General features: G+C 49.2%; 1 protein-coding gene and 1 non-coding gene across 2 annotated transcripts; both read right to left on the bottom strand.

Annotated features, from left to right (window-relative positions):
- Positions 1-276: 276 nt before the first annotated feature.
- Positions 277-20,157, bottom strand: PNLIPRP2 (pancreatic lipase related protein 2). Its single transcript, NM_001105355.2, is given in 13 exon segments — positions 277-392; positions 2,064-2,231; positions 3,561-3,672; positions 4,874-5,003; positions 5,420-5,538; positions 8,353-8,472; positions 9,712-9,831; positions 10,853-10,964; positions 11,698-11,832; positions 14,263-14,388; positions 16,642-16,796; positions 19,835-19,937; positions 20,132-20,157. Coding segments are annotated over 12 exon segments (1,410 nt in total). The 5' UTR covers positions 19,884-19,937; positions 20,132-20,157; the 3' UTR covers positions 277-328.
- A 5,568-nt stretch (positions 20,158-25,725) lies between these two features.
- TRNAG-CCC (transfer RNA glycine (anticodon CCC)) lies at positions 25,726-25,798 on the bottom strand. The gene has a single exon. It is a non-coding gene; the product is annotated as a tRNA-Gly (tRNA).
- Positions 25,799-27,194: the final 1,396 nt, after the last annotated feature.

The following is a 27,194-nucleotide window of genomic DNA, read 5'->3' as shown; positions in this document are numbered from 1 at the left end:
TCTTACATGGGGTCTTACACGGGGTACCCCAGGATACTGCAAGCTGAGTGGGCAACATGTGGAAGCAATCTTTTCAAGCAGGACAGAATTCCACTGTCTAAGGATATAAAATCCATTAGGACAGGATACACAAAGTATCCTGGAAGAGAGAGATGGTGGAGGAGGTGGACCAATAGAATGTTTTAGGCATTATCTGTGGCCAAGTTGGCTCCAGTCCCCCAAATCTTTTCTAAAATGTGACCCAGAACGTGCAGAATGTCAAACTAACAACATCAGAACAAAGCCATTGAAATTTTATTATCAGAAAGATTAAAGGGGCACCGCATTTTTAACAAGGGTAGAGGGTTTGTAATGCATTTTCTCGCATTGTGTCGTTGCTGCAAAAATTATACCTGTGGAGGAAGACATTTCTGGCATTAGGCTCTTTGGCTTGTTGAAAAGTGACTTCAGGTAAGTAAACAGTTTTTGGCTAATCCGCTGGAATTCAGACCCCTTTGACTGAAAAGCTCTGCTACCCGAGGCAGAGTCCAAGTGATGCTCAGAAAGCAAACCCCCTCAAAGAATCTCCTCCCCTCCTTGGACTTTTAAAGAGCTGAGAGTGAATCAGTGGTCAGATCAAGGATTTTCAAAACCCAGGGGGTTATCACCGAGCTCTCTGTGCTATACAGCAGCTTCCCACTGATTATCTACTTCACACATGGTAGTGTATAAATGTCAATGCTCCCCTCCCAATTCATCCCACCCTCCCTTTCTCCTCACTGTCCCCACATGTCTGTTCTCTACATCTGTGTCTGTATTCCTGCCCTGCAAATAGGTTCATCGGTACCATTTTTCTAGATTCCATATATGTGCATTAATGGATGATATTTGTGATGACCTAGAGGGATGGGATGGGGCTTCCCAGGTGACACTAGCAGTAAAGAACTTGCCTGCCAATGCAGAACACCTGGGAAACTTCCCACAGTTTGATCCCTAAGTTGGGAAGCGCCTCTGGAGGAGGGGATGGCAACCCACTCCAGTAATTCGTGCCGGGAGAATCCCATGGACAGAGTAGCCTGGCGGGCTACACTCCATAGGGTTGCACAGAGTCGGTGAAGTGACTCAGCACACACTCACAGAGAGGTGGGACGGGAGTGTAGGGTAGAAACTCAGGAGGGAGAGGGGTACAGGTATGCATATAGCAGATTCACTTTGTTGTAGCAGAAACTAACACAATATTGTAAAGCAATTACACTCTAATAAAAAAATAAAATAGCAAAAGCAAAGCAAACAACAAAAAAAACCCCAAAGGATTTTGAGCCTGGCAATGATGGTCCTCTTTTAAGGTGGACTTTCTTTTCATATTTTTAGATATAGTTAGGTACTCTCCCAGCTCCTACCAGGTAAGGTTCTGTTCCCTCTGAATGAGAAGAGTTTGCCACTATGAGCTAGATCCAATACACGCCATAGTCTCCAAACAAAGCAATTTACATTCCTAACTGCTCCCCAGCTGAAATTAACTCAGAGGTTTCCGCCAAGTACTGCCCAGGTGTCTTCCTTATTGTTTAAGATAAAAGTTTAATATTTGCCTGTTTCTTTTTTTCATGGGTCTACATGATTTTATTTTTCTTTTCTTTTCTAAAAAATGTATTTATTCTTAATTGAAGGATAATTGCTTTATAGTATTGTGTTGGTTTCTACCAAACATCAACATGAATCAGCGCTTCTTGAACATATGCCTAAATACTGATGCCTTGCTCCTGCCAACGTGAGTTTGGCTAAAGGAAATTATTTATTTTTCAAAAGTAAATTGATGGATAGGTGGAGAGTTGAGATGAATAGTTGGGTAGATGAATGGATAGTTGGCTGGATGGCCAGAAGCATGAGACGACAGGTGTCTGTATAGATGGCTGGATAGAGGAGTGGACAGATAAGTGGATGAACAGAAAGGGCTGGATGAATGTGTCAGCGGATAAATGCATAGATGTGTAGGTTGGTGATTGGATGGATGAATGGATGGACTGGTGAACAGATTGATAGCTAAATATAGAAAATAAAACTTAGATGGAATAAAAGATACGCACTCAGTCCTATCTTCACCACCTTGCACTGTAACTCTGGAAGCCCCTAGTTTGGGCCAGAAGAGATTTATCACATTGTTGTTCCAAAGGAACTTGACCTTCTGGACTTTTCCAACATTGAGGTCCACATCAATGTCATGCGTATGACTTGCATTTGGTTGGAGGGATCCTCTGAAAACATAGACATAAAATATTTTATCAGGTGTATATATAAATACATAGGTTGATAGCAATCTATTGTTTCTCCAAACAACAGCCACTGTTGCTGGTTTTCTCCAAATAAATTGTATAGCTTCATACACATCCAGGGACTGGTAAATCACAAAGGTGTTTGTAAACAATACAACTTTTAAAAATATTAGACTCTAGATTTTCACTGTTTTGTTTTTCCCTGGGATTCCCAGGTGACACAGTGGTAAAAAATCTGCCTGCCAATGCAGGAGACTCAAGAGATGTGGGTTCGATCCCTGGGTCAGGACGATTCCCTGGAGTAGGAGATGGCAACCCATTCCAGTATTCTAGCCTGGAAAATTCCATGGAGAGAGGAGCCTGGTGGGCTACAGTCCATGGAGTCGCAGAGTCAGACATACTGAACGACCAAGCACACACATACAGTCTGTCCCTAGAGGGAAGTTAAGTATTTGGGGTTGCATATTAACCCTGTTGGTTTACTGTGGGACTAATTAATGCAGTATCTTATGTTCAAAGATGCCTGTGGGTCAGCTGAGGTCATTTGTTATCACCTCATGTGTAGCACAGGAAGTGGTCAAAGAACTTTAACACGAAAATTATTATGTAGAACTTAGTGCAAAAAACAATCTATTTGTACAGCATTGAAAGTGTGAAAGCGTTAGTTGCTCAGTCGTATCTGACTCTGTGACTCCGTGGATTGTAGTCCACCAGGTTCCTCTATCCATGGAATTCTCCAGGCAAGAATCAATGGAGTGAGTTGCCTTTCCCTTCTCCAGGGGAGTCTTCCTGACCCAGGTCTCCTGCATTACAGGCATATTCTTTATATGAGCCACCAGGGAAGCCCTTTTACAGCATTATTATGCATTTGTCCAACATACATTCACCAAGCACCTCACATACCCAGCAGAAGTAGGCACTGAGGCTACAGCGATGAGAAGGTGGCCTCAGGCTTCCTGTGTGTGTGTGTGTGTAGGGGATGAAGTGTGTGTGTTGGTGAGGAGGGAGTTGCCACGCAAATACACCTGGCCTGAGGAGAATTTGATATTCATAAAACCTAAGTCAGGAAGCAACAACTGACAATTCAGAAGTCCACATTTGTCTCATGTTAAATAGTGACTTCTCCCTCTCTCCTCTCGTGTGTAAATGGGGTGATTGAACCAGATCTAAGGCTTCCATCCAGCTTTGACATTTCAGGATTCAATGGTTCTCTGTCATAGGTGGCTAGGTTTATAAAGCAGTTTATACCTAATCTCATATGAATCATCTACCATGGAAAGTCTGGTCATTTCACTTTACTATCAAACTTACTTGAAAATTTGATATTGTTTTGAGTTTCCATTACTTCCATACAAAGCAATTCTGATGGACCCCCTCACTTTCTTTGTTCCAGCCAGTGTGACGGATACCCTGTATCTCCAACCTGTCCAAAGAAATGCAATCATTAAATTAACTCATCTTGTTGAAAGAAATGACCCTATGGAGGCAGTCTTGTTCCAAGCTGAGTCCTCTGTGGGTGAGGGGGAAGAATGACTATGCATGATGATTTTCTTCAGTGAGGCTTGGTGTCCTGAGATTCAGGTTGCTCTCCCTGGCCTCCCCCAACCGCCAATTTTCTGGTATTAAAAACAACACTACAGGGTCCATTCTTGAGCACATATTCTCATTCACACATGCAAGTGTTTTTCCTAAGTAAATTCTGGGAAGAAGAATGGCTGGGTTAAAGTCCTATGCATGTAAGACTTTATAGAGACTGCCAAACTGTGATCTTTCATGACAAATACTGTGAAGATTGCATGAAGTGTTTTATAAAGTGCTACATAACTTTTTAAAATTTGAAACTCCTTTGAACAACAATTGTTCTTCATTCGGCTACCATTACTTATAACACATGAATCTTGATCATTTCACTATCTGGTATTTTTTAAATGAGAAGCTGGGCAAAACAACAAAAACACAACATGATTATGTGTATGTAGGGGGACTGATATGACATATAATTAGTGGGGAGACTTCTTGACTTACAGTGACTTTGCCCCACCTCACCTAAAGGAAATCAGTCCTGCATATTCATTGGAAGCACTGATACTGAAGCTGAAGCTCCAATACTTTGGCCACTTGATGCAAACAGCTGACTCATTGGAAAAGACCCTGATGCTGGGAAAGACGGAGGGCAGGAGGAGAAGGGGACGACAGAGGATGAGATGGTTGGATGGCATCACTAACTTGATGGACATGGGTTTGAGCAAACTCTGGGAGATAGAGAAGGACAGGGAAGCCTAGCATGCTGCAGTCCATGGGGTCACACAGAGTCAGACACGACTGAGCAACTGAACTGAACTGAACGCTCTTCTTCTGTTAATGGATCTGTCCTTCTGGCCACAGGGGTGAGTGAACTTGTAACCCAGCGTGGGCCAATCACTATACTTTATTCCATTGATCGGGATTTTTGGCTAAAGGGTAAACTTGAGACCTAAGACAAATGCCATTCTTCTGTCCTTCCATTATAGCTTAAAATGGTTGGAGCTGAGTTTCTGTTAAATTGCTACCGAGGGTCCTATGAAGGCTGAAACACCTTTAAAATTATTTGCAAGAATTTTTAAATTCGTAAAATGGAAACTTACTTGTAAAGTTACCACTGCTCCCTGTGTTCAGGAAAAAGGTTTGTCCCACAGCACTGGTTTTCCCCTGGAATTGGTCAGCATAGTGCCCCATTTTGGGACATCCTCCCGCTGGACAAGGAAAACAGCCACCCTGGTGAAAGAAAACAGTTTGTCTGTGGGCCGAAGGCCTTAGACTCATCACTCACTCTATCAACAATTCATCTTCTATTCCATCCATCCAGCCATCCCTCATCCATCTTCTCATCTACCTATCCACCTTTCCATTCGGGTATCCATTCTGTGTCTGTCCCCAGGACCCCACACTGATCCATGCACGCTTGCATCCATCTACCCATCCATGCATCCACTGGGAATTTTCCAGAATGGAAAGCTGGGGATCTAGGGAAGGCCCAGAACAGTTCAGGTCTGTGCTATTCCTCTCCTGCCCATCCTACTCCTGGGAGGAAGGCTCTCCTCAGCCATGGAGTTACATCTCTGCTCTGTTCCAAGTCACAGGGACAAAATCACCACCACCACCATCTTCCCTGGGCCCCTGGTGTGCCCTACCTCCTGAAACTCTTCGTAGGAGGCACATGGGTAGCCGAGGAAGCCATCAGGGTTGAGAATACTGCTTGAGTAGTACTTGTAGCTTCTTAAGTGACTGCATGCCACAAAGTCTTGGATTCCTGGGAAGACAAAGGCCACAGAGGCTCACAAGAGGCATTAAACTTTTGAAGCCTGAACCATTCTGACTGAGAGAGGAATCAGCTCTGCATTTCACAGGTGGGTATCACCGCTCCTGAACACCTTGGCCACAGTTCAAAACTTCTATCATTGACCTTGACATACTTGGCAAGTAGAAAATTTGGGGGCTTGTTTGTAGTGGTGGTTGGCTGGAGTTGCTTTCTGCACCCTGGTACTGTCCATTTTCTGGGGAGGTCCTCCTCAGGGCTAGGCAAGTGTTAGGGAGTGAGCAGTTCTAACAAGCACCTTTATCTAATCCTCCAGGGCCAGGCATGTATCGTAAATGACTGACGAAAGCTTGGGGGCTTTGGAGGTGTGCCTAGCTTCCCAGGTGGCTTCCCAGTGGCCCAGAGCAAGCTCTAGTCCACTCATTACCTTGAGTTGAGCGGCCTCCTGTGGCATCTTAATATTGCTTGAACTTCATGTGAAAGAGCAGAGTCGACAAGACAACAGCCAGCATCCGTTGCCAGTCGGTGGAGCCTTTGACCTCCCCTCTACTCAGCACCTGGCAACCCACTCCAGTGTTCTTGCCTGGAGAATCTCAGGGACGGGGGAGCCTAGTAGGCTGCTGTCTATGGGGTCGCACAGAGCCGAACACGACTGAAGCGACTTAGCAGCAGCAGCAGCAGCAGCTACTCAGCACCAGGCACCTCCTGGTGTGTGTGTTTGGGGGTTCCCAGGAGGCTTCCCAGGTGGCTCACTGGTAAAGAATTCACCTGCCAAAGAGGAGACCCAAGAAACACGGGTTTGATCCCTGGATCAGAAAGATCCCCTGGAGAAGGAAATGGCAATCCACTCCAGTATTCTTGCTTGGACAATTTCATGAACAGAGAAGCCTGTCGGGTTACAGTTCATGGAGTCACAGAGAGTCAGACATGACTGAGTATACATATACATATATATATTTCAGCTTTCACATGAAGCCAGCTTTTCTGTCTACCGTCTCAGGCTGAGAAATTCCTCCTTCTTACTCCTCCAGGCACAAGGTAAAAGCCATAGAAGGCAAGGTCACTGTGGCCTCTGACCACTCTCACTGCATTTTATCGATCATCTTTCTTTTTAAACCGAAGTCCTCTTGTTGGGGGAAATTGCTTTTTTTATCTCTCCAGCTTTTAATACTTGGTACCAAACTTCCCATGGAGTGATCCACAGTGACCCTGGCCTACCTGGTGGCCACTTCTGGGAGGTCTGCTGGGCTTTATCCCTCAACACGGGGGAAAGGAAGGTTGCACTTTGTGCTGGGGGAGAATTATCACCTCACAGTGCCCCCAGTCCTGCGTGTCCCACACCAGCACTCATTACCAGACCACAGAACCTGTTTTGAACTTAATTGTTTCTTTCATCCAAAATTGCTACCCAGGGATTGCATAATAGAGGAGCAAGTGGATGTAATTGTTCCTCAGTGCCTGCGCCAGGGTGACCTGGTGTGCACACAATAGAAACCTGCTCCAGCATCTAGGCTGTTCTCTCTCTCCCTGTCGTCTCTCTAATTAAACGTGGACTCCTTCCTATTATGTGTGCCCAGCCTGTCACTTCTGGGAGAGGGCAGCCCTCATTGTGACTCTGGTGTTCATTCTGCGAGCAGATCAGCAGAAGAACACCCCTGCTCCACTCCCCACCACCACCCCGCCCCGCCGCCACACACACACCAGGAGGTGCCTGGTGCTGAGTAGCTGCTGCTGCTGCTAAGTCGCTTCAGTCGTGTCCGACTCTGTGCGACCCCATAGACAGCAGCCCACTAGGCTCCCCCGTCCCTGAGATTCTCCAGGCAAGAACACTGGAGTGGGTTGCCAGGTGCTGAGTAGAGGGGAGGTCAAAGGCTCCACCAACTGGTGATGGATGCTGGCTGTTGTCTTATCGACTCTGCTCTTTCACGTGAAGTTCAAGCAATATTAAGATGCCACAGGAGGCCGCTCAACGCAAGGTAATGAGTGGACTAGAGCTTGCTCTGGGCCAGCACAGGGTACCAAGGAGAGGCCCAGAGGCCCGGGACACAGCCTTTGGCCTTGGGGAACTCCCAGCTCGGAAAAATAAAGACTGAAATGAGATGATCTCAGACTCAAAGTTTCCACTTTCAGGGAGGAGAGGGAAACCTGTTCTCACTGAAGGGGTGACAGGCATAGCCCAAAGCCAGAAAAAGGGATGGCTGGCTGATAGCAATGGTGCTTCAGGTCACGTAACGTTAGGGGCACTGAGCCTGATTTCTTAGATGAGCAGACACACACACAAGGTTAGCCCCCCTCTCCCAGACCCCCGGCCTCTGCCTCCTCACACGGGCCTCCAAACCCCCAGGGCACGCCCTCCTCCTTCTCCCCATTGTCTTCTTGCCAGCTCACTTCCTTTCCATTCCTAGCATCTGACAACAGCAAATGGCAAGAAAGTCAAAACCCTTTCACATCTTTGCTTCCACCCTGCAGTTCTCCAAGGGGCCGACCCTGGAGAGAGCATAGGAGCCAAAGCCAGAACTGGGTCCTAGCCTATGGGCAAGGGCAGCCCATGTCTCAGCATCCTGGTGCAGGGCGGGGGGTGGCACAGGCTGGGCATGTGGTTGGGCTTCGCAGTCGGAAAATGGCCTTGGGCAAGTTTTATCACTTTTCTGAGCCAGTTTCCTTGTCTGTAAAATGGGGCTAACCAGAATCATTATCTAAGGCCACTGTGGTGAAAATGCCACTGTGGTGAAATGTGTGGTGTCAACACCACACACCCTGCCTTCTCTCCAAGTGGAGCAGCTGGGCTCGCTTCTCTCATTCACGTACCTTGCCATATTCCATTTATGTCTATGATGGTTGACAGGATATTTTTCTGACATCCAGGCATTTCCTTTCCTCCATTTGGGTAGAAGTCCAGGTGGCCCACCTTTTGTCTTATTCCCAAACCTGAAACATTGGAGCAGAGGTGAACAGGGAGCGGGAGGAAGGTGGTTCCAGCTCAGGTGATGGCTACAGAAAGCATTCAGCTCCTTCCAGTGGGAGCAAGAAACTGCTTGGCAAATTTTGTCCTCGGCACGGCCACCCTGTCTCTGGCTCCGTAGAAAGTTCTCAGAGATGAGCACTTGGCAAGACAAGAAGGGAGGAGACAACGCAGCACAGAAGATGAGGGGGAAGGTCGGCTCTGGGTGAGCGGGCACACGTGTATTTGTGTGTGTCTGTCTGTCTTAGACAGACTGAACAACATGACTGAACAACATGTTCAGTCAACAACAACTGAACAACACTATTATCAGTGTCCTAATACCATTATGCACCAGAAGACACATGTCAGGGCTGGTGCAATTTTTATGACTTTACTCATTTAAAATTTTTGGTTTCTACATTATAGTGTTATGCTGAGACCACATAAATTATATTGCTGTATTGAGAACCAGAGCATAGTGGTTAGGTGGTTTGGATTTTGAAGCCCACAGGCCCATGATCACATTCTGGTTCTACTTACAGATCTGTGATCCTGGGCAAGCATTTGACCTTGTTGAGCCTCAGCTTCCTCAGCTACGAAATGGTAATAACAATACCCACTTTTCAGGGCTGTCACAATGATTAATGAGTGAAGGTCTATAAAATGTTCAATGCAGCACATGATAAACCTTCCGTAAGTGATAGCATCATGAAAACATAATCTTCATTGGCACATTTCATGAGTGGTTTTGCAAGAAAATATTGCAAAAAGAATGTTGATTTTAGAAGAATTAAAGATGATATTTAATCTCTGACAAAACAAACTTTAACCAAAGCGTTGCCATAAGAAGAAAAAAAATTAACTTTGCATTTTGTAAGTACAGGTCAAACGTCAATAATAAATACATCTGCCACTCTCGATATTGGCAGACCAGGGAAGAATGTAGAGTTTGTAGAGTGGGTGAGCCTCCCGTGGCCTATAGACGTCTGCTGTCCGATCGGGGCCTCGGGTTGTTATCATCGGCACTGAACTGTTGGTTTGTGACTGACACCTATTTTGGCTAGTTGGTGCCCAACCTGTTTCCCGTGGCTACCTGTTTTGTATACCACCCTGCGGTATGTGTGGGGGGTTGGGGGAGGGTGGCAGGGGTTGCACGGCTGGGCCTGGAACTGCTCCCATCAGTTACAGCCTTGGTCCCTGAGAGGTGAGGTGAGGGGACTCACTCAGGAAAGGGATTATGGAGGCAGAATCCGTGTGAATCACATCCACAAACATGGCATCAGACGGGTCCAGCCGAACCTCCTCGGGCGTGCCCTCGAAGCATGGCTGAGCCGGGTCCAGCCCTGAGAATGGGAAGGGGAGGTGGACAGGGAGGCCGCACTCTAAGACCAACCAGGATCTAAACCCTGTACCCGCGAAATCCACGGAGATCCCTGGACAAAGGGGGCCACACCCCAGCAGTCACAGTTGGAAGGATTCAGAAGGCTGCCAGTGGGGTCGTTGGCTGCCAAACAGTATCAGGAAGTCCCCACCGTCTGGCTCCATGGAAGATCGGGGTGGCGCCCTTGCCCCCCTCGTCTCCCTTTTTCTTTTTCCCCTCACTCCTTCCTGTGGGGCCGCTACCCTCCAAATCTGATCTCCTGGGCCTGACCCGGTCCTTGCCCAGCCTCTGAGTCCCACACAGTCTGTTCCCTTGTGTCTTTGCTCAGGCAGCCCCCAGCCTGCAGCTCACCTCCCCACATTCTCCTAATCTGAACCTCGCCCCTCCAAGGCCCCCTCAGATCCCAGCTCCTCATGGAACATGTGGCCTCTCCTTTCTTGGCCCATCTCCGCCCCCTCCTTATTGTATAGACTTCTTCTGATGTGTTAATTCTACTTTGGATTTTATTTGCCTACTTAGTCGTTTGTCTCCTGCACTAGACTATGAATTTCCTGAGGCATGGAGTGAAAAGTCACTCAGTCTTTTCTGACTCTTTGCGACACCATGAACTATCCAGTCCATGGAATTCTCCAGGCCAGAATACTGGAGCGGGTAGCCATTCCCTTCTCCAGGGGATTTTCCCAGCCCAGGGATCGAACCCAGCTCTCCCACATTGCAGGCAGATTCTTTACTAGCTGATCCACCAGGGAAGCCCTTCCTGAGCCAAGGGCCGTGACAATTTCATCTTCAAATAGAAGCTGAGGGTGGAAGAAGCAGGGCATCCAGGACTCGATGACCTACATCTAGTGCTGGTGCTGCTCAAAGTGCCTGTTCTCCCTGAACTTGGAAAGTGGGAATGATAACAATAACCCCCCTGGCCGGGTTACCCTCCCCCTTCCCCCCTCCCATCTCCTACCCCATCCTACATCACCCTGCGCCCCTACCTGTGATCCTGCCCACTTGGCCCCCCAGCCTCCTGCCGGCCTCAGCTGCCAGTTGTGCACCCAGGCTGTGGCCAATGAGATGCACGTTCTCCGGGCCATAGCCCAGCTCGGTCTGCAGAGGGGTGGAGCGTCAGTTACCAGAGGAATGAGTAGAGACATGCGCTGGCTCTGGGGGAGCAGGGATGGGGACAGGACCCGGCCTGGAAGCTTGGGAGGAATAACCTCTGGCTCCAGGCCACCACCTAGGACAGCGTGACTCGGCCTCCCGCTGGCCACAGTCTGCAGGTCCTGGGGTCCAGCTGGCTTGTGAGGCACTGGTGCTGACCAGCAACCACCGTGTCATCTGCAGGCCACCTTGGCCAGGACTGGCTGTGCACACTGCGAAGTCCCATCCATACCCCACCATGGACCTCCCCACCGGAGTCCCCCATAGGGGCCAGTTCAGAGCGTGGTTCATGGCCCTGGCTCTGGGGTTCTCCAGAATCAACCTTCCCGAAGGCTGTAAGGGACCTTCCCAAAGGATGAAGACTCCACTGGGCTGAGAGCTGCCGGGCAGCCCAGCTCGCTCTCCAATTCCCAGATCAAGCTTCAAGGAAGGCTTATCTCAAAAAGGAAAACTGAGGCTCAAAGAGGCTAGTCTGCCCTGGGCCTCACAGCTAGGGATCTTCAGGACAGCCGGGGACGGAGAACTTTGCAGCTTCCTGAAGCAAAGGCCTTCCTTGGCTCCTGGCTTCCAGGCTCTGCCTCACCCCATGGTCCCCAGGCTGCCTCTGGGTGCTCTGGGGTGCTGACCTGGCCCTCTCCCTGACCCCTCCCCACAGCATGGGGCCCAGGCAGGGGTTTACCGACAGCCCTTGTATGAAGAACGCTATCTCTGCTCCCACGACCCGAGTGTTGTGGACGGCTTGGGTATACTTTGTCCACGCCCCGTGCTCCCAGTCCACACAGATGCAGTTCACCTTCTCCACTTTAAACATTTTCTGGGGAAGACAAACCAGTTTATTAACAGCCACCCGTTGCACACTCCAGAATCAGGAATTCACATCTATCAAGCACCTAGCTTGTTTGTGTCAAGGCTTTAATATTCCTCACATTTGTCCTGGTCCTCACCACAGCCCTATGAACTGGGACTATACTTATTCCCACTTAGCAGATGTGGAAACTGAGGCCTGGAACAAAGTAACTTGTCTAAGGTTTTACAGAAGGTCATTGACACAACCATGTCAGAAAGATGACTTACTAGGTCAGGGATTAGCAAACTGCTACCTGAGTGACAAATCCACCTGCTTTTATGACTGTGTGTGCTCAGTCACTTAGTCATGTCCTACTCTTTGCCACACCATGGACTGTAACCATCCAGCTTCCTCTGTCCGTGGGATTTTTCCATGTAAGAATATTTCAGTGGGTTGTCATTTCCTTCTCTGAGGGATCTTCCTGACCCAGGGATTGAACTCATGTCTCTTGTCTGCATTGTCAGGTGGATTCTTTACCACCACACCACCTGGGAAGCCCAAAAGTTTTACTGCAAACAGTCACATCCATCTGTTTACCTGTTGCCCACCCCTGCTTCATAGCCACAACAGAAACCATATGAACTACAATCATGCGACCCACAAATGCTACAGTATTTATTACCTGCTCTTCTACGAGGAAGTTTGCAGACTCTTACACTAGATAGTTGAAACCACACAGAGGCTGCTTTCATGTTCCCAACAATGCTTTGTATTGAGGGACAAGTCTGATTAGATGAAATTTAGACAGAGGTAGGATATCACTCTACCGTATACATGCATCTTTTGTGTCATGTGGTATTATCCAAGCACAGATACTGGCCCCTTGGGAGGAAAAAGAAACAACTTTCCTGGTGGTGCAGTGGCTAAGAACTCCCCCTGACAATGCAGGACACAGGGGTTCAATCCCTCGTCAGGGAAGATCCCACATGCTGTGGGACCATTAAGCCGGTGGGCCACACTACTGAGCCCACGCTCTACAGCAAGAGAAGCCACCGCAATGAGAAGCCCGCAGACAGCAATGAAGACCCAGCACAGCCAAATAAATAAATAACAAAGTGAAGTCGCTCAGTCGTGTCCGACTCTTTGTGAGGCCATGGACTGTAGCCTTCCAGGCTCCTCTGTCCATGGAATTTTCCAGGCAAGAGTACTGGAGTGGGTTGCCATTTCCTTCTCCAGAGGATCTTCCCGACCCGGGAATTGAACCTGGGTCTCCCAAATTGCAGGCAGACACTTTACCATCTGAGCCACCAGGGAAGCCCAAATAACAGAAAGGGTAACACTATTTCCTTTGTCCATTCGGGGAGGCCTCCATTTCATAGAGGAAATGAACACTTTTCCTTTGTTCGTTATTATTCATTGAGGCTGGGAAGAGTTGGCTGGAGATTAGGACGACATGGTGGATCGCATGCACCAGGCTGTCCAATTTCCAGGCCTACACCGCCTGATGGGCCTCAGGAGACACTTGTGAACATCCAGCCAAAGGGGAGCAGAGAACCTTGAGAAGGAGCTGCTCAGGTCCATCCCAGTGCAGCCTAAGCCTCTAAGAGCCATGCGTGGGCACCTCCTACAAGCTAAAGTTGTAGACACAGGGAGTTGTGGTATCTTGAGCATGGAAGACCTGGTTTTGCATTCCACCTCTGGATTCAACTTTGAGCAAGTACTGAATTTTGGGGGGCCTTAATTTCCTCATCTGTAGAGTGAGAACCATAACTGTACCTACCTCACAGCCAGGCTGGGAGGGTTAAACAGGACAAGGACTGACTGTGGAATGATTGGCACAATGCCAGAGTCACGGTAACTTTTCAGGAAATGGATGGTATGAATAATAATTCATTACCAGTATTCACGATCACTTTAAAGTTGCACTGCCCAGTACCATGGCCACTAGCCACTCGTGGCTCTTCACAATTGATTACAAAGAAGTAAAATTTAAAATTCAGTTCTTTGGTCACATTAGCCACATGTCAGTTTCTTGAGCCCAGGTGGCCAGGGGCTCCTGATTTGGGCAGCCCAGATATAGAAGATTTCCATCATCACAGAAAGTTCTACTGGATAGCAGTGCTGCAGGGGATAATGCATTTTTTATGCTGTGCACACAGGGGTTTTTACAGAAACCACCAGAGACAAATGCCAGGTAATTGGCTGTCATCTCCACCTCTGGGACTTTTTGATTGGACTCTGGGTCTTTCCAGCATCATAAGGAGATGTTTGGGTAGAGGTTGGTGAGTTGGGAGAACTTGAGAGTGGGTGCCCCTGAGAATCTGAGTTTTCCTTGGTGGTTTTAGGAAGAGCCTGCCTTTCCCTGGAGGTCGTCCTTTCCCAGCCTTCAGGGCTGCAGTGTTTGACTCCGTCTGCTGGTGGCGTTTATCTCACCAGATGAGGAGGGTGGGTGCCTACCTTGCACAGGTCAGTAGGCCAGCCCGAATCCCCATCATCTATAAAGCCGTGGATGACGAAGCGTGTCTTGCGGTCCAGTTGGAAGTTTGAAGCCCTGACAGTGGCTAAGTCAGTGATATTGATCCGCTGGTTAAATGAAAAAAGATGAATTTGAATGTTGGCCTTTCTAAGCCACAGGCCCTTAAGAGCCCATTCCCGTAAGACTGAGGTCACAGGTTCAACTCCCATGAACCTGGGTAAGTCTAGAAAAGGAGTTCCTGACCTATTTGGGTTTGAGGATAGAATTCAGAATGTCCAAGTTTATGGGTCTTTATATACTGAAATGGCAACCCACTCCAGTGTTCTTGCCTAGAGAATCCCAGGGACAGGGAGCCTTGGTGGGCTGCCGTCTATGGGGTCGCACAGAGTAGGACACGACTGACGTGACTTAGCAGCAGCATATACTGAAATACAGTGTTTTTTTAAATGATGAGCAACAAACCACAGTAGTCTTAGCCATACTCTGTCACCAGTAGAAGTCACAGGTATTTTCATTTAATATTATAGTTGTTTTAGATGTTTAAAAATATCATTTGTACTCATTACTATTTAAAATGACAGAAGTTATTAGACCAACCCCTGCTACTGCTGCTGCTAAGTCGCTTCAGTCGTGTCCGACCCTGTGTGACCCCATAGACGGCAGCCCACCAGGCTCCCCCATCCCTGGGATTCTCCAAGCAAGAACACTGGAGTGGGTTGCCATTTCCTTCTCCAATGCATCAAAGTAAAAAGTGAAAGTGAAGTCACTCAGTCCTGTCTGACTCTTAGCGACCCCATGGACCAACCCCTAGACCTTGTTATTTAGGAAGATAATAAAGCAGTTAACTATTACCATATACTAGCTTATTTTACCATATCCCACATTAATTTTTTTAAATGTTCTGATAACTATTTCCCAATATAGTTAGTATCCTTTGTGAAGTGAAAATTGCTCAGTCGTGTCCAATCTTTACGATCCCATGGATTGTAGCCTGCCAGGTTCCTCTGTCCATGGAATTCCCAGGCAAGAGTACTAGAATGGGTAGCCATTGCCTTCTCCAAGGGATTTTCCTGATCCAGGAATTGAACCCTGATCAGTGGCAACCCACTCCAGCGTTCTTGCCTGGAGAATCCCAGGGATGGCAGAGCCTGGTGGGCTGCCATCTATGGGATCGCACAGAGTCGGACGCGACTGTAGTGACTTAGCAGCTTCTGTATTGCAGGCAGATTCTTTACCATCTGAACCACCAGGGAAGATGACTCCTTGGTATCCAATGCTGTTTATTTTATGCATTTAAAGCCCTTTCTGTTCCTTGAATCTGTAGCTCCTGTCATGCCTGCTGCTTTAGGCCCAGGGGTTCCTCAGCTTTTCTCTCCCAGGACCTCTTTGGCCATCTGCGGACGTCTACCATTCCCTTTCAGGAATTTTTTTTTTTTTGCATAAATTTCATTTTTTTAATCTACTTTTTTTGTAATGGGGACTCTGAGTGTGGGGTTTATCACTTAGAATCTCACAGTAGGTGACCCTGGGGACCTATATCCAGACACTGTGCTATCTCAAACTTGGTTTGGGGCCAGAGCTGTGAGCTGCTTGAGTTCTGAGCAAATTCTCTTAATTTTTAAAATCTTAATTTTACAATTTTTTTTTTCCATGCAAGCGCTTATTGCACAATCAGGTATATTGCCTTAGGAAGGTCATTCCCCGGTGGGTCAAGTCCATACATCCTGATGTGCTAGAAGGACTCTCATGACTTTACCCTTTCAGGAGCTCCAGTCTCATTCCCTATTTTTAAAAAAACTTTTATTGGAGTATAGTTACTTTACATGAGCACCTGGGGTAAGCTTGCTGGTCGTCACCTGGCAATCTTTTTGGAAACTGAAGATTGCTCCGAGGGTCCCCAACTTTTCTCCTTTGTCATTAAATGTCCCCTGCTTCCCTTCTAGCGCCTAAGGAAGGATTTCTGTCTTCCGGTCCCCCACCCTCTGAGGGGCTTCGCTCCCTCTACTTCTTGGTGCAGAAAGAACCCAGACCCTCCTAGGGACACAAAGGCCTGGGTTTATCCGTAAAAGCTACTCATACCCACTTTCTCCCCCGATCAAGGTTCTAATCCTAGAAGTCCTGAAGTTCTCTGCATAAGTGTGTGAATACGTCACTTACAGTTTTCAGGTTGGGCATCCATAGATTTCATCAGATCCCTAGAGTTCAGTCAGTTCTAACTCTATCACTGGTGAGGAAGCACCTTCTGGAAAGTTCCAAGGCCATGAATAATTCCTTAGACAACCACATGAAGGCTCCAGTGTGGGTGCCCAAATCCTCTCCCACCCCACCACCACTATACGGTCATTTTACGGCCCTCTTACTTGGTAGTTATTTGGGTTCTCATTTGTATATAGAAGAAAGTGAGCGTCGATGTCCTCAGGGGACCAGGGAAATAACTTTAAAGGCCGCTGAAGGATTCCAGTCCATGGTTTTTCATCAGAAAAGCAGCCAAAAGGTTCATAGCAAATCTCCTTTCCTGGGGCAGGAAGAGGAACAAACAGGACCCTTGTGAGGTTCTAAGAAGGAGCAATGTTATCTCAGCTGCTCGTGAGGACTCTTCAGGGTGCAGCCCAGGGCTGACCAAGGCCAATCTCATCTTCATCCTTGCTATCAGTGTTCTTCAAACTTCTGGGTAATAAGAACCACCTGGATGCTGGGGGTGAATGAGCATATACACACTCCCAGGCCCCTCCCTCAAAGATTCTGATTTGGAGGGTTTGGGGTGGGGCCCTGGAAACAGCATATTTAATAAATGCCCCTGTTCATCAGGCAAGTTGGAGAATTGCTGAAAAATCTGGGGATCTTTGGCCCTAAAACTACCTCTTCCAGCAAACTCCCAGATGGCCCTTTCTAGCCACTCATCAACCATCAAGTATTTATCAAGTGCCTATGAATGCCCGTGGCACAGAGATGCTATGTGATGAGGCTGGATGTCTCCCTTATATCTGGCACAGGCCATGCACACAGTAGGCATTCTCGGGCATTTGTTCAATCCATATGTTTTCATGTCATCCCTTAATGCACCTTTTTCCCCCTCAAGTTATTCTCTGCCATTTCAGATTCCCCTGCTGTTCTTTGAAAAGCTAAATGCCCTAAGAACAGAGAGAATTTATTTTCACATCATACTGTATAGAGTAGAGGCTCCATGCATGCAACTGATGACTCAAATAACCTCATCTAAATCTGAAGGTCCTTTCTCCAGTCCATGATACATTTTCACAGTTATGTCACCCCTGGTATGACTAAGGGTGACATAATTTCAAATCTAGAGGATTATGATGGATTTTTTCTCTTAGCCTTCTTCAACTGATGGTGTCAAACGTTGGTCATTCATTCAAAAACTGGTGATAGTTAATACTTGTTGTTTTCAATGTACCAGATACCACACCAGCACTTTATCAGTATTAGCCATTTTAGCCTCCAAATGGCCCTATGATCAAAGAATTTATCTCTGTTTGAAAGAAGAGGAACCCAGGGCACAGAGAGACAAAGGAAGCTCCCCAAGGTCACAGCCAGTGGTGGATCCATGATTTGAACCCCAGAAACTTAACTGGGAATAAAGGTAGGAGCTGGGGTGTGTGTGAAAGTGTGAGAGTATTAGTCACTCAGTCGTGTCTGACTCTTTGCAACCCCCTGGACTATAGCCCGTCAGACTCCTCTGTTCATGGAATTCTCCAGGCAAGAATACTGGAGTGGGTTGCCATTTCCTTCTCCAGGGGATCTTCCCAACTCAGGGATCGAACCAGGGTCTCCTACATTGCAGGGGAATTCTTTACTGCCTGAGCCATCAGGGAAGTCCAGGAGCTGGGGAGCCACAGACAAATCAGATCCAAACCCTGCCCTGAAAGAGAGGAAATGTAACTGGGAAGGAATAATGATAGTGTTGGATACACTGTGGGAAGAGAGAACAGTCCTACCCGAAGGGCTACAGAAGACTAAAGCAATCTTTGCTTCAGGTGAGATATGTGGGGGCTTCGAGGCCAGGTGAAGACACCTGGGCTGTTGGGTGAATAGTGGGGAAGTGCTGGGGATGCTGAACTGGCCAGTGGGGTGGGCAGGGCTGTGCTCCTAAAGGTGTTCTAAGGAGCCAAGTATAAGAGGCTGGGAGACAGCAGACCCTGGGGTGCGGTGCCTGTGGGCCTGGAGAGGGGGTGGGCATTCTGCCCTCTCAGGGGAGTTAAGGCAAAAGTAGGGAGCTGGAGGTGGGGGTGATGGCTGAGTGTGGTTTGGCACAAGTGAGTTTGAGGAGTGGGGGATGACCCTAGTGGAGCTGCCAGGAACTTGGGAGGGCTAAGGGGGTATTGGAGGGCACTAGGCAAGGGGGTGACCCTGAGGAAGAGAAAGATGAGGAGGGTGTCTGGGAGTGACCTTTGGGAATGCCTGCCCCTAGGGCAGCAGGAAGCAGCAGAGCAGTGGAGGAGACCACGAGGGGTCCAGAAGGCTGGGGGAACTGCCAAATCCCACCCGGGGCTCTGCTGTCAGGGGCCGGGTCTTGCTGCAAGGCCAGGGTGGAATTCTAGAAAGATAAGAAGGGGCTGGGGACAAGCTGAGGAGACAAGGGGCAAGAGTCTGGCTGCAGGAGAAAGCCCTCGAAAGGACTGGAAGAGACTATGCCAGCTCTTGGCGAGAGTGTGCTCAGCAGGGTTTGGGGGCCTGAGCCAGGCAGTGAGGGGTTCTGACTGATGGGAGAGGAGGTGCGAAGATGGGACAGCGTGGGAAAGAGAGCAGCTGGGAGGCACCCCTGCGAGGAGCGGGGGATGGGAATAAGCAGGTTGGGGCTCGAGGAGCCTTTGGGAGGTTTTAGGAGAAGGCAATGACACCCCACTCCTGTGCTCTTGCCTGGAAAATCCTATGGATGGAGGAGCCTGGAAGGCTGCAGTCCATGGGGTCGCTGAGGGTTGGACATGACTGAGCGGCTTCACTTTCACTTTTCACTTTCATGCATTGGAAAAGAAAAGGCAACCCATTCCAGTGTCTCCCAGGGACGACGGAGCCTGGTGGGCTGCCGTCTACGGGGTTGCACAGAGTCGGACACAACTGAAGCGACTTAGCAGCAGCAGCAGCAGGACAAGTAAAAACTTGGGTTTCTGCATCTCCCCCGGGCAGGAGGTGGGCCAGGACGGGAGTTCTCAGGGGGACACATCCATGCCTTTCAGTCTGCAGAAGGGCCCTTGTCCACACCCAGGGACTGAGGGTACTGGGGGCCTGACAAGAACCGCCCCCCCGCCCCCACACTGTCCACCTGCCCCAGCTGCCTGCCACCCCTGTCACCCACTCCAGCCATTGGAGAAATGGGACCAAGCTGGATGATGCTGGTCATCTGTGTTGAGCAGGCTGCCCTGTGTTTGCCATAGAGTCAAATTCCCTGAATTGTACTGATGGTTTTATCAAGAAATAAGGATAACGTTATTAATTAGCATGATGAGAATGGTGACAATGATGCCTCTTGTCTGTCTCAGCCCAAGCAAGGCCAGCCCAGGCATGGTCACCAAGGGGTGGTGACTGCATCCTCACCTCTGACTGTGGCCAGCAGGAGAAGACCGATGGTCCAGGAGGGCAGCATCTTCGTGGATGAAGCCAGAGACACGCACGGACACCCAGATGCACGGGCAGGAGGCTGGTGAACAGGGTATGTGTCCCTCAGTACCCTCGGGGCCCTCCCCAGGAACCCTGAAGCCTCCCCGCACAGGGAGGTGGGGAGCACCTCTCTCAGATCCTGGACTCAGCCTCAGCACCCCTCTTCTGGGCCAGGTCTCTCTGGCAGCCCCAGCCCCTCCCACTCTCCCTGCCCTCACAGGGCAAGTGGTTTACCGTGTGGCCCCAGGGCTTCCACGCACAGCCCAGTAGGTTGGTCATGGCTTTTTATAACCAGGCTTGATCCTTTGGATTCCTCAGGAAAGGACCAGAGGGTGGAGGGGGGGGCGGGGACGGGGCGGCGAGATAGGGTGGGGGAAGCCGGGGCAGACAGCGCTCTGCACATGCCTGCTTTGAACCTAGGTTATCAAAAACACACAAAGCCAGCTCGACCAGGGGAGCAGGACTGTTTATGAAGTGAGATTCAAGGAAAGGGAAACTGACTTTGTGGGATCTCAAAGGGCTCTGTTAACCTGAATTCACAGGTACAGTTGCCCAAAGGTTGTGTTCCCCTAGAGATAACGGAGAAACGCTAAGCTGCAGGGCTTCCTGTTCAAAATCCCTAGGGAAACAGGAACCCCAGACTCATCTCATTGACAGGCAGACCCTGGCAAAGCCATGCAGGAGCGGGTGGCTTATGAAGACAGCCCTTGGTTACTTTGGTGGTAGGGTGGGTGGGGAGCATCCTTCTAGAGAACCTGGACAGAGTTATAAAAGCCCTGCGGTTGGAGGCGCTCAAAAGAGTAAAATAAACACTGCTCAAATACAGCTTTGTTTGGAAACAGTATCGTCTAAGACCCAGAGATAAGAAGATTGGAGGTGTTTTCTTTCCTTCAGGGCCAAGAGGAGATCCTGGGTGAATAGCCAGGTGCCGTCCCACTGTTTTAAAAATTGACATTTAATTTAGATGCTCCAAAGTGCATAAATTCTATGTTTAAAACTCAAGTACAGTTTAATGAACTTTGACACATGTGTGAAGATGAAACAAAGTGTTGGTCGTTCAGTCGTGTCCGACTCTGCATCCCCATGGACTGTACCCCGCCAGGCTCCTTTGTCCACAGAATTCTCCACGCAAGAATATTGGAGTGGGTGGCCATTTCCTCCTCCAAGGGATCTTCCTGACCCAGGAATTGAACCTGAGTCTCCTGCACTGCAGGCAGATTCTTTACCATCTGAGCTACCAGGGAACAAATGTATATGCACCAGATTGAAAAACATTTCTGGCAGCCGGAAGTGTCTTGGGATACCACCACTCCCATAACCACGCACCTGACAGACACTAGGTGATCCATAAACACTTGTTGGATGAAAGACTAGGACAGTGGAAGCCAACAGTGAGCTGAATCCATTCCAGGTCTCTCCTGCCTTCTCCTTCCTGCTCTGTGCCCTAGAAGCTCTCTCAATGGACAGCATCTCTGCAGTACTTGCCCTTGGTCTTCTGGTTGGCTTCCATCAATGGGAAGGAGGTGGGAGGAGGGAGGGTTTGGGGTATATCTTCCCCAGGCTCGCTCCCTTCTGTGCTGTGATGCCATGATAGCTGCCCCCTCTCTCCTGCCAGCTTCAGCTCCTCTCAAGCAGCTCGTCACCTGGCCCCCAGCTCTTTCTAGACTCTCTTGACAGCTCCCTCCGGCTAAGCTTCAGACTGTAGGAAAGTAGAAGCTTCCAGGGGTTGCTAATCCCTGGGTGATTTAGCCTCCCTAGTGGATTCCCTTGACCCTGTCCACAATTCTGTGGACAGTCCCTCTGATCAGCCCTTGGAGTGGCTGTCTCTTGCCACTGGGGCCCTGGAAGGTGTGCCTAGCCACTGGACCTCCCCTGAAAGGAGACAGTCCCAGTCCCAGTCTCAGAGGCCCGTGGTCCTTCTGGGGGCTTAGCTGGGTTAGGCACTGCCCCTTCCTGACTCTCTATTCCTGATGACCTTTCCATCCTCATTAGGAAAGTTTGGGATTGTGTAGTTCTTTGGTTTCACCACCCACACTAATAGCAGCCAAGCCTTTCTGTGACTAGATTTAGTTTTTGGCAAAGGTTTAGTGAAACACGTTCAGATAATCCCTGGGTCCCATCCTCTATGCTCTCCTGGTTCCAGCTACAGTTTGGTCAAGGAATCCAGGAAATCTTCTCTCCAAAGGGACCAGTGGTGTTTTGTCTGGTCAACAGCCAAAGAGAGGGCAGAGCTGGAAAGAAAGGGGAAGTTTATATTTCATTTAGGCAAGAGATAATTCTTGATATTTTCAGGTCATCAGGCTCTGTTCTAAATGCCGAGGGCAGGTCGTGATCACGCTTGTCTTCGAGGAACTCACTGAGGCGGATTTGCTCCATATGAGGAAAAACTTCCTAAAGGCTAGAGCCACTGGGAAATAGAACAGAGCTTTGTTGGAGGGGAGGGCCCCCTCCTCACTTGGATGGCGCTGTGACTGAGTAGAGGTGGGCTGAAGCCCAGTGCCGGTTGAGGGGCAACATCGGTGGTCTACTTCTAAGCTTGTTTTCGAATCTGGGATCCTACAGGAAATTTGGGAAACTGCAGCCTAGAGAAAGGACTCACCTTTCTAATCTGAGCAAGAGTCACTCCAAAGGAGCACAGCACCCAAATACCTCTTTCAAAGTGGATGAGGAACCACCCAATATGAGGCTGCAATATCTAAGTCGTGAGATATATGCTGAACAAACACATCTTGGGAAGAGCGTCCAGAGGAGATATTGAGGATGTTAGAGCTAGATATCAGAGGAGAAATAGGTGGTGTTGGTTCAAAAGGTGTCCTGAGAGGAAACAGCAGGCATCAATCAGATTGTAGCTCCAGCCTCTAGGGGCCTTGTGTATTCCCATTCTACAGCCCAGGTGTCAGAGGCTGGGGAAGCAAGGGGTTAGTTAAGGGTGAATGGAAGAGGAGGCCTTGATCTTTTATATATATATAATTTATATAGATTATATGATTTTGTTTATGTGTTTTTGACCGCGCTGGGCTTTCAGTACTGCATAGGCTTTTCCCTCGTTGCAGCCAGCGGGGTCTGCTCTCTAGCGGCGCACAGCCTTCTCATCGCAGTGGCTTCTCTTGTTGCGGAGCATGGGCTCTAGTGCGGGTGTGCAGCCTCTGTAGTTGTGGCTCCCCAGCTGTACAGCACAGGTCTCTAAAGTTGGGGCGCTTGGGCTTAGTTGCTCCACAGCATGTGGGATCTTCCCGGACCAGGGATGGAATCTGTGTCTCCTGCTTTGGCAGGTGGATTCTTTACCACTGAGTCACCAGGGAAGCCTGAGGAGGCCTTGATCTCAGGCACCACCTCCTACAGTGCTGCTGCTGTGGCTCTCTCCTTCTGTAGGTCTCAGTTTGCTGACCTGTAAATGGGGGGGATTCTAGGTGGATTGAAGAACACCATCCCTACACCACGCTGCTCCCCAGGGGCCTGGGCACCCCTGCTGCAGTCACCAGTGATTGGGGACAGACCCACTGGGTGTTCCCTAGCAGTCTGGAGCCTGCCTGGTCTCCGTGGCAGGGTGGCTGGCCCAAAGCAGGCCGGCAGGGCCCCAGGCTGCCTCCCACTTGGCTTCTCACCACGGGAGAGCCAGGTCAGCTCCTCCTTCCTCTTGGCGGGCATGCCCGAGGTTCTGAAGTCCCGCCAGCTATCTGCCCTGGGAAGGAAGTGAAGGGCAGCACCTGTGGGAAAAGTCATTCACTGGCCACAGGTGGCAGGGTCAGGGCCTGGGTAGTGCTGCCAGCTGGCCCAGCTGCTGCCCTGGGGAGGGATGGCTTGGGTCTTCCTTTGCCAGCACCCTGAGGACTTTTGAGACATGTTTCTCATCTTCATCACCTCCTTTGTCTGTCCCCCCTTCCCTTTCCCTGCCCTTGCCCCTGAGGGGCTGACATCACCTCTCTAGGCTGCTGCATCAACCTCCCCACAGCTTCCTTGCAGCTGCTGCTGCTAAGTCGCTTCAGTTGTGTCCGACTCTATGCGACCCGATAGATGGCAGCTCACCAGGCTCCCCCGTCCCTGGGATTCTCCAGGCAAGAACACTGGAGTGGGTTGCCATTTCCTTCTCCAATACATGAAAGTGAAAAGTGAAAGTGAAGTTGCTCAGTTGTGTCTGACTCTTAGCGACCCCATGGACTGCAGCCTACCAGGCTCCTCCATCCATGGGATTTTCCAGGCAAGAGTGCTGGAGTGGGGTGCCATTGCTTTCTCCAATGCATGAAAGTGAAAAGTGAAAGGGAAGTCTCTCAGTCATATCCGACTCTTAGCGACCCCATGGACTGTAGCTCACTAGGCTCCTCCGTCCATGGGACTTTCCAGGCAAGAGTACTGGAGTGGGGTGCCACCGTCTTCTCCTCCTTGAAGCTACCACAGTATTAGATGCTTGTTTTGTGTGTTTGTTCACTCCTTCATGTTCATTTTTATATGATCACAGGCTGGATGCTCTTCCAGCCTGAGGGTAAAACAGGGAACAGAGTATTCTCCTGCCCTGTAGTTTGTGGGACTGATGCTCCCTTGGGTCACAGATGCTGCTTGCCCAAAATAAATACTCAATGGCAATCAAAATGAGCTAACGAAAAGACACATGTTGATGAGGGCTTGTACCAGAACCACATAATTTGAGCTTTCACAAAAGAGAAAAGTTGGGAATGCTGGGTGGAGAGGGATCCAACCTAAGTGGAATCTAGGCTCCTGAGCCAGACATGCAAGGTTGGTTGCTGCTTAGATTGGGCTGTATTCTCCCTCAAAAGATATGATGAGTCCTAAATCCTAGGACATCAGAACATGACCTTTTGGAGTTAGACTTTTTACAGAGGTAAAGTGAAGCCATTAGAGTGGGTCCTAATACAGTATAACTGGCGTCCTGATGAAAAGGGGGACCTTTGGATACAGACATGCACACAGGCCATGTAAACAGAAATGGAGAGATCTGGGTGATGCTCCTGTAAGAAACAGCGAGGATGGCCATCAACCACCAAAAGGAGAGAGACATGGACAGGGTCTCCACAGGGTCTCCCTCACAGATGCCTGAAGGACCCAGCCCTGTAATGGCTTGGTCCTGGACTTTCCAGCCTCCAGAATTGTGAGATCATAAGTTTCTGCTGTTTGTGCTGTGCTTAGTCGCTCGGTCATGTCCAACTCTTTGCAATCCCATGGACTGTAGCCCGCCAGGCTCCTCTGTCCATGGGATTCTCCAGGCAAGAATTCTGGAGTGGGTTGTTATGCCCTCCTCCAGGAGATCTTCCCAACCCAGGGGTTTAACCCAGATCTCCTGCATTGCGGGCGGATTCTTTACCATCTGAGCCACCAGGGAAGCTCTCCTGCAGTTTAAACCACCTCATCTGTGGGCCTTGGTTATGGCAGCTCTGCTTGTGTGGAAGGACACAGAGTCCTGAAAATGAACCTGTTCTTCCCCTCTTCTGAACTTTTGCACCCATGGGTCCCCCTGCCAGGAATATCAGCTGTATCTCCCCACTGAGGAACCTCTGATCCCTGTCCCTACCCCAGGCTCATTCCTCCCCCATCCTCCCTTCTCCTCCCTGGCCACATTTGTGCCTCCATTTCTGGTCTTAGAGTTGACTCTCTGCTCTCACAGCCTGTGACACATTCTCAGTCCCAGACTATATTCGCCAAGGTTACTCAGACCTGAGTAAAGACAGGGACACCATTGTCACAAAAAATTCCCATAGCACCCCCACTCCCCTGGTCCTGGGACATTCCCCTTAGCTTCATTTTATTTATTTATCTATCTACTTATTTACATATTTATTTATTTATGCTGCACCACACAGCAGCTCAGATCTTAGTTCCCTGACCAGGGTTTGAACCTGTGTCCCCTGCATTGGGAGTGCAGAGTCTTAACCACTGGACTGCCAGGGAAGTTCCCCATTGAGCTTATTTTATAGTGCAATTTAGGAAACAAAACTCTTACTGCAAATTACCACAACAAAGAGAAAACTTTATAACTGGCTAAAAAAATAAAAGATTATCATCAAAATGAAAACACAATAAATTCCCAGATAAGAGTGCACCTGGACCTTGGATGAGAGCACTCACCTTTAGAGGAGTCAGGAAATACTGAATCCTGGGAGAGTGTCTCCCAGCTACACAGGAGAAGCACCTGAGGGGCTTATAAAGAGGCCTGTTACCTGGGCTTGTTCTTGAATTGGTCAGGGTGGGCTTGGGATCCTTCCTCCCACCCCAGTTTTTTCAAGCTCCCAGATGATCTGGTTTGTGGGCTGCATGGCGCACTCCTGGAGCTTCCCCAACCAGTCCTGGGCCCTCAGATGCCCAGTTTCCCGCACCTTGGGGTGAGCACACAAGGCCTGGGTTGGGTGAGCTAGAACCCCCCTAACAGGCACTGCTCTGTGTCTGTGGTGGTTGGTGGTTTAGCTCAGTCATGTCCTACTCTTTGCAGCCCCAGGGACTGCAGCCTGCCAGGCTCCTCTGTCTACAGGATTTTCCAGGCAAGAATACTGGAGTGGATTGCCATTTCTCCAGGGGATCTTCCCGACCCAGGGATCAAACCTACGTCTCCTGCATTGCAGGCAGATTCTTTACCCCTGAGCCATTAGGGAAGCCCATTCCTGCTCCCTTCTGGTAGCTTTGAATCTGGGGTCAGACTGTGGCCACACTCCATAGCGTACCTCCCTCATCTTACAGCTCGCTGACTCAAGGATGGAGTCTTCCATTTCATTTTATAGTTGAGGAAGCTGAGACCCAGAGAGGTGGAAAGTCCTGGCCCAGGGTCACCAAGTTTGACGAGAACCCTGACTGCTGACTCAGTGTCTTTTCTTGCTGCTTCTAACCAGACTGGCTGTCCCTCTGAGCACAATGTGTTAACACATTGACTATGAATGTGACGTATTTTCATTGTTCCAAAGGCCGTGTTCACATGCATTCTGAAAACTCACCACCTCTGTTAGTTAAAAAACAAAAAGGAACGGAGTCTAATCAAGCTGGTCCCATGCTGCCCCCGAAATCTGGATTTCACATCTGCTAGGGACACGTGGAAGGCTTCCCTTGTGGCTCACACAGTAAAGAATCTGCCTGCAATGCAGGAGACCCAGGTTCTATCCCTAAGTAGGAAGATCTCCTGGAGAAGGAAATGGCAACCCACTCCAGTATTCTTGCCTGGAGAATTCCATGGACAGAGGAGCCTGGAGGACTACAGTCCATAGGGTAGCAAAGAGTCAGACATGACTGAAATGACTTACACACACAGGGCCACATAGACACTGCAAGTGTCCCCCAGAGTAACCATGGAGAGGCCTAA

Source organism: Bos taurus, chromosome 26 (assembly GCF_002263795.3).
Source record: "Bos taurus isolate L1 Dominette 01449 registration number 42190680 breed Hereford chromosome 26, ARS-UCD2.0, whole genome shotgun sequence".
Classification (NCBI taxonomy): domain Eukaryota; kingdom Metazoa; phylum Chordata; class Mammalia; order Artiodactyla; family Bovidae; genus Bos; species Bos taurus.
This window is presented reverse-complemented; position numbering and strand designations above follow the sequence as displayed.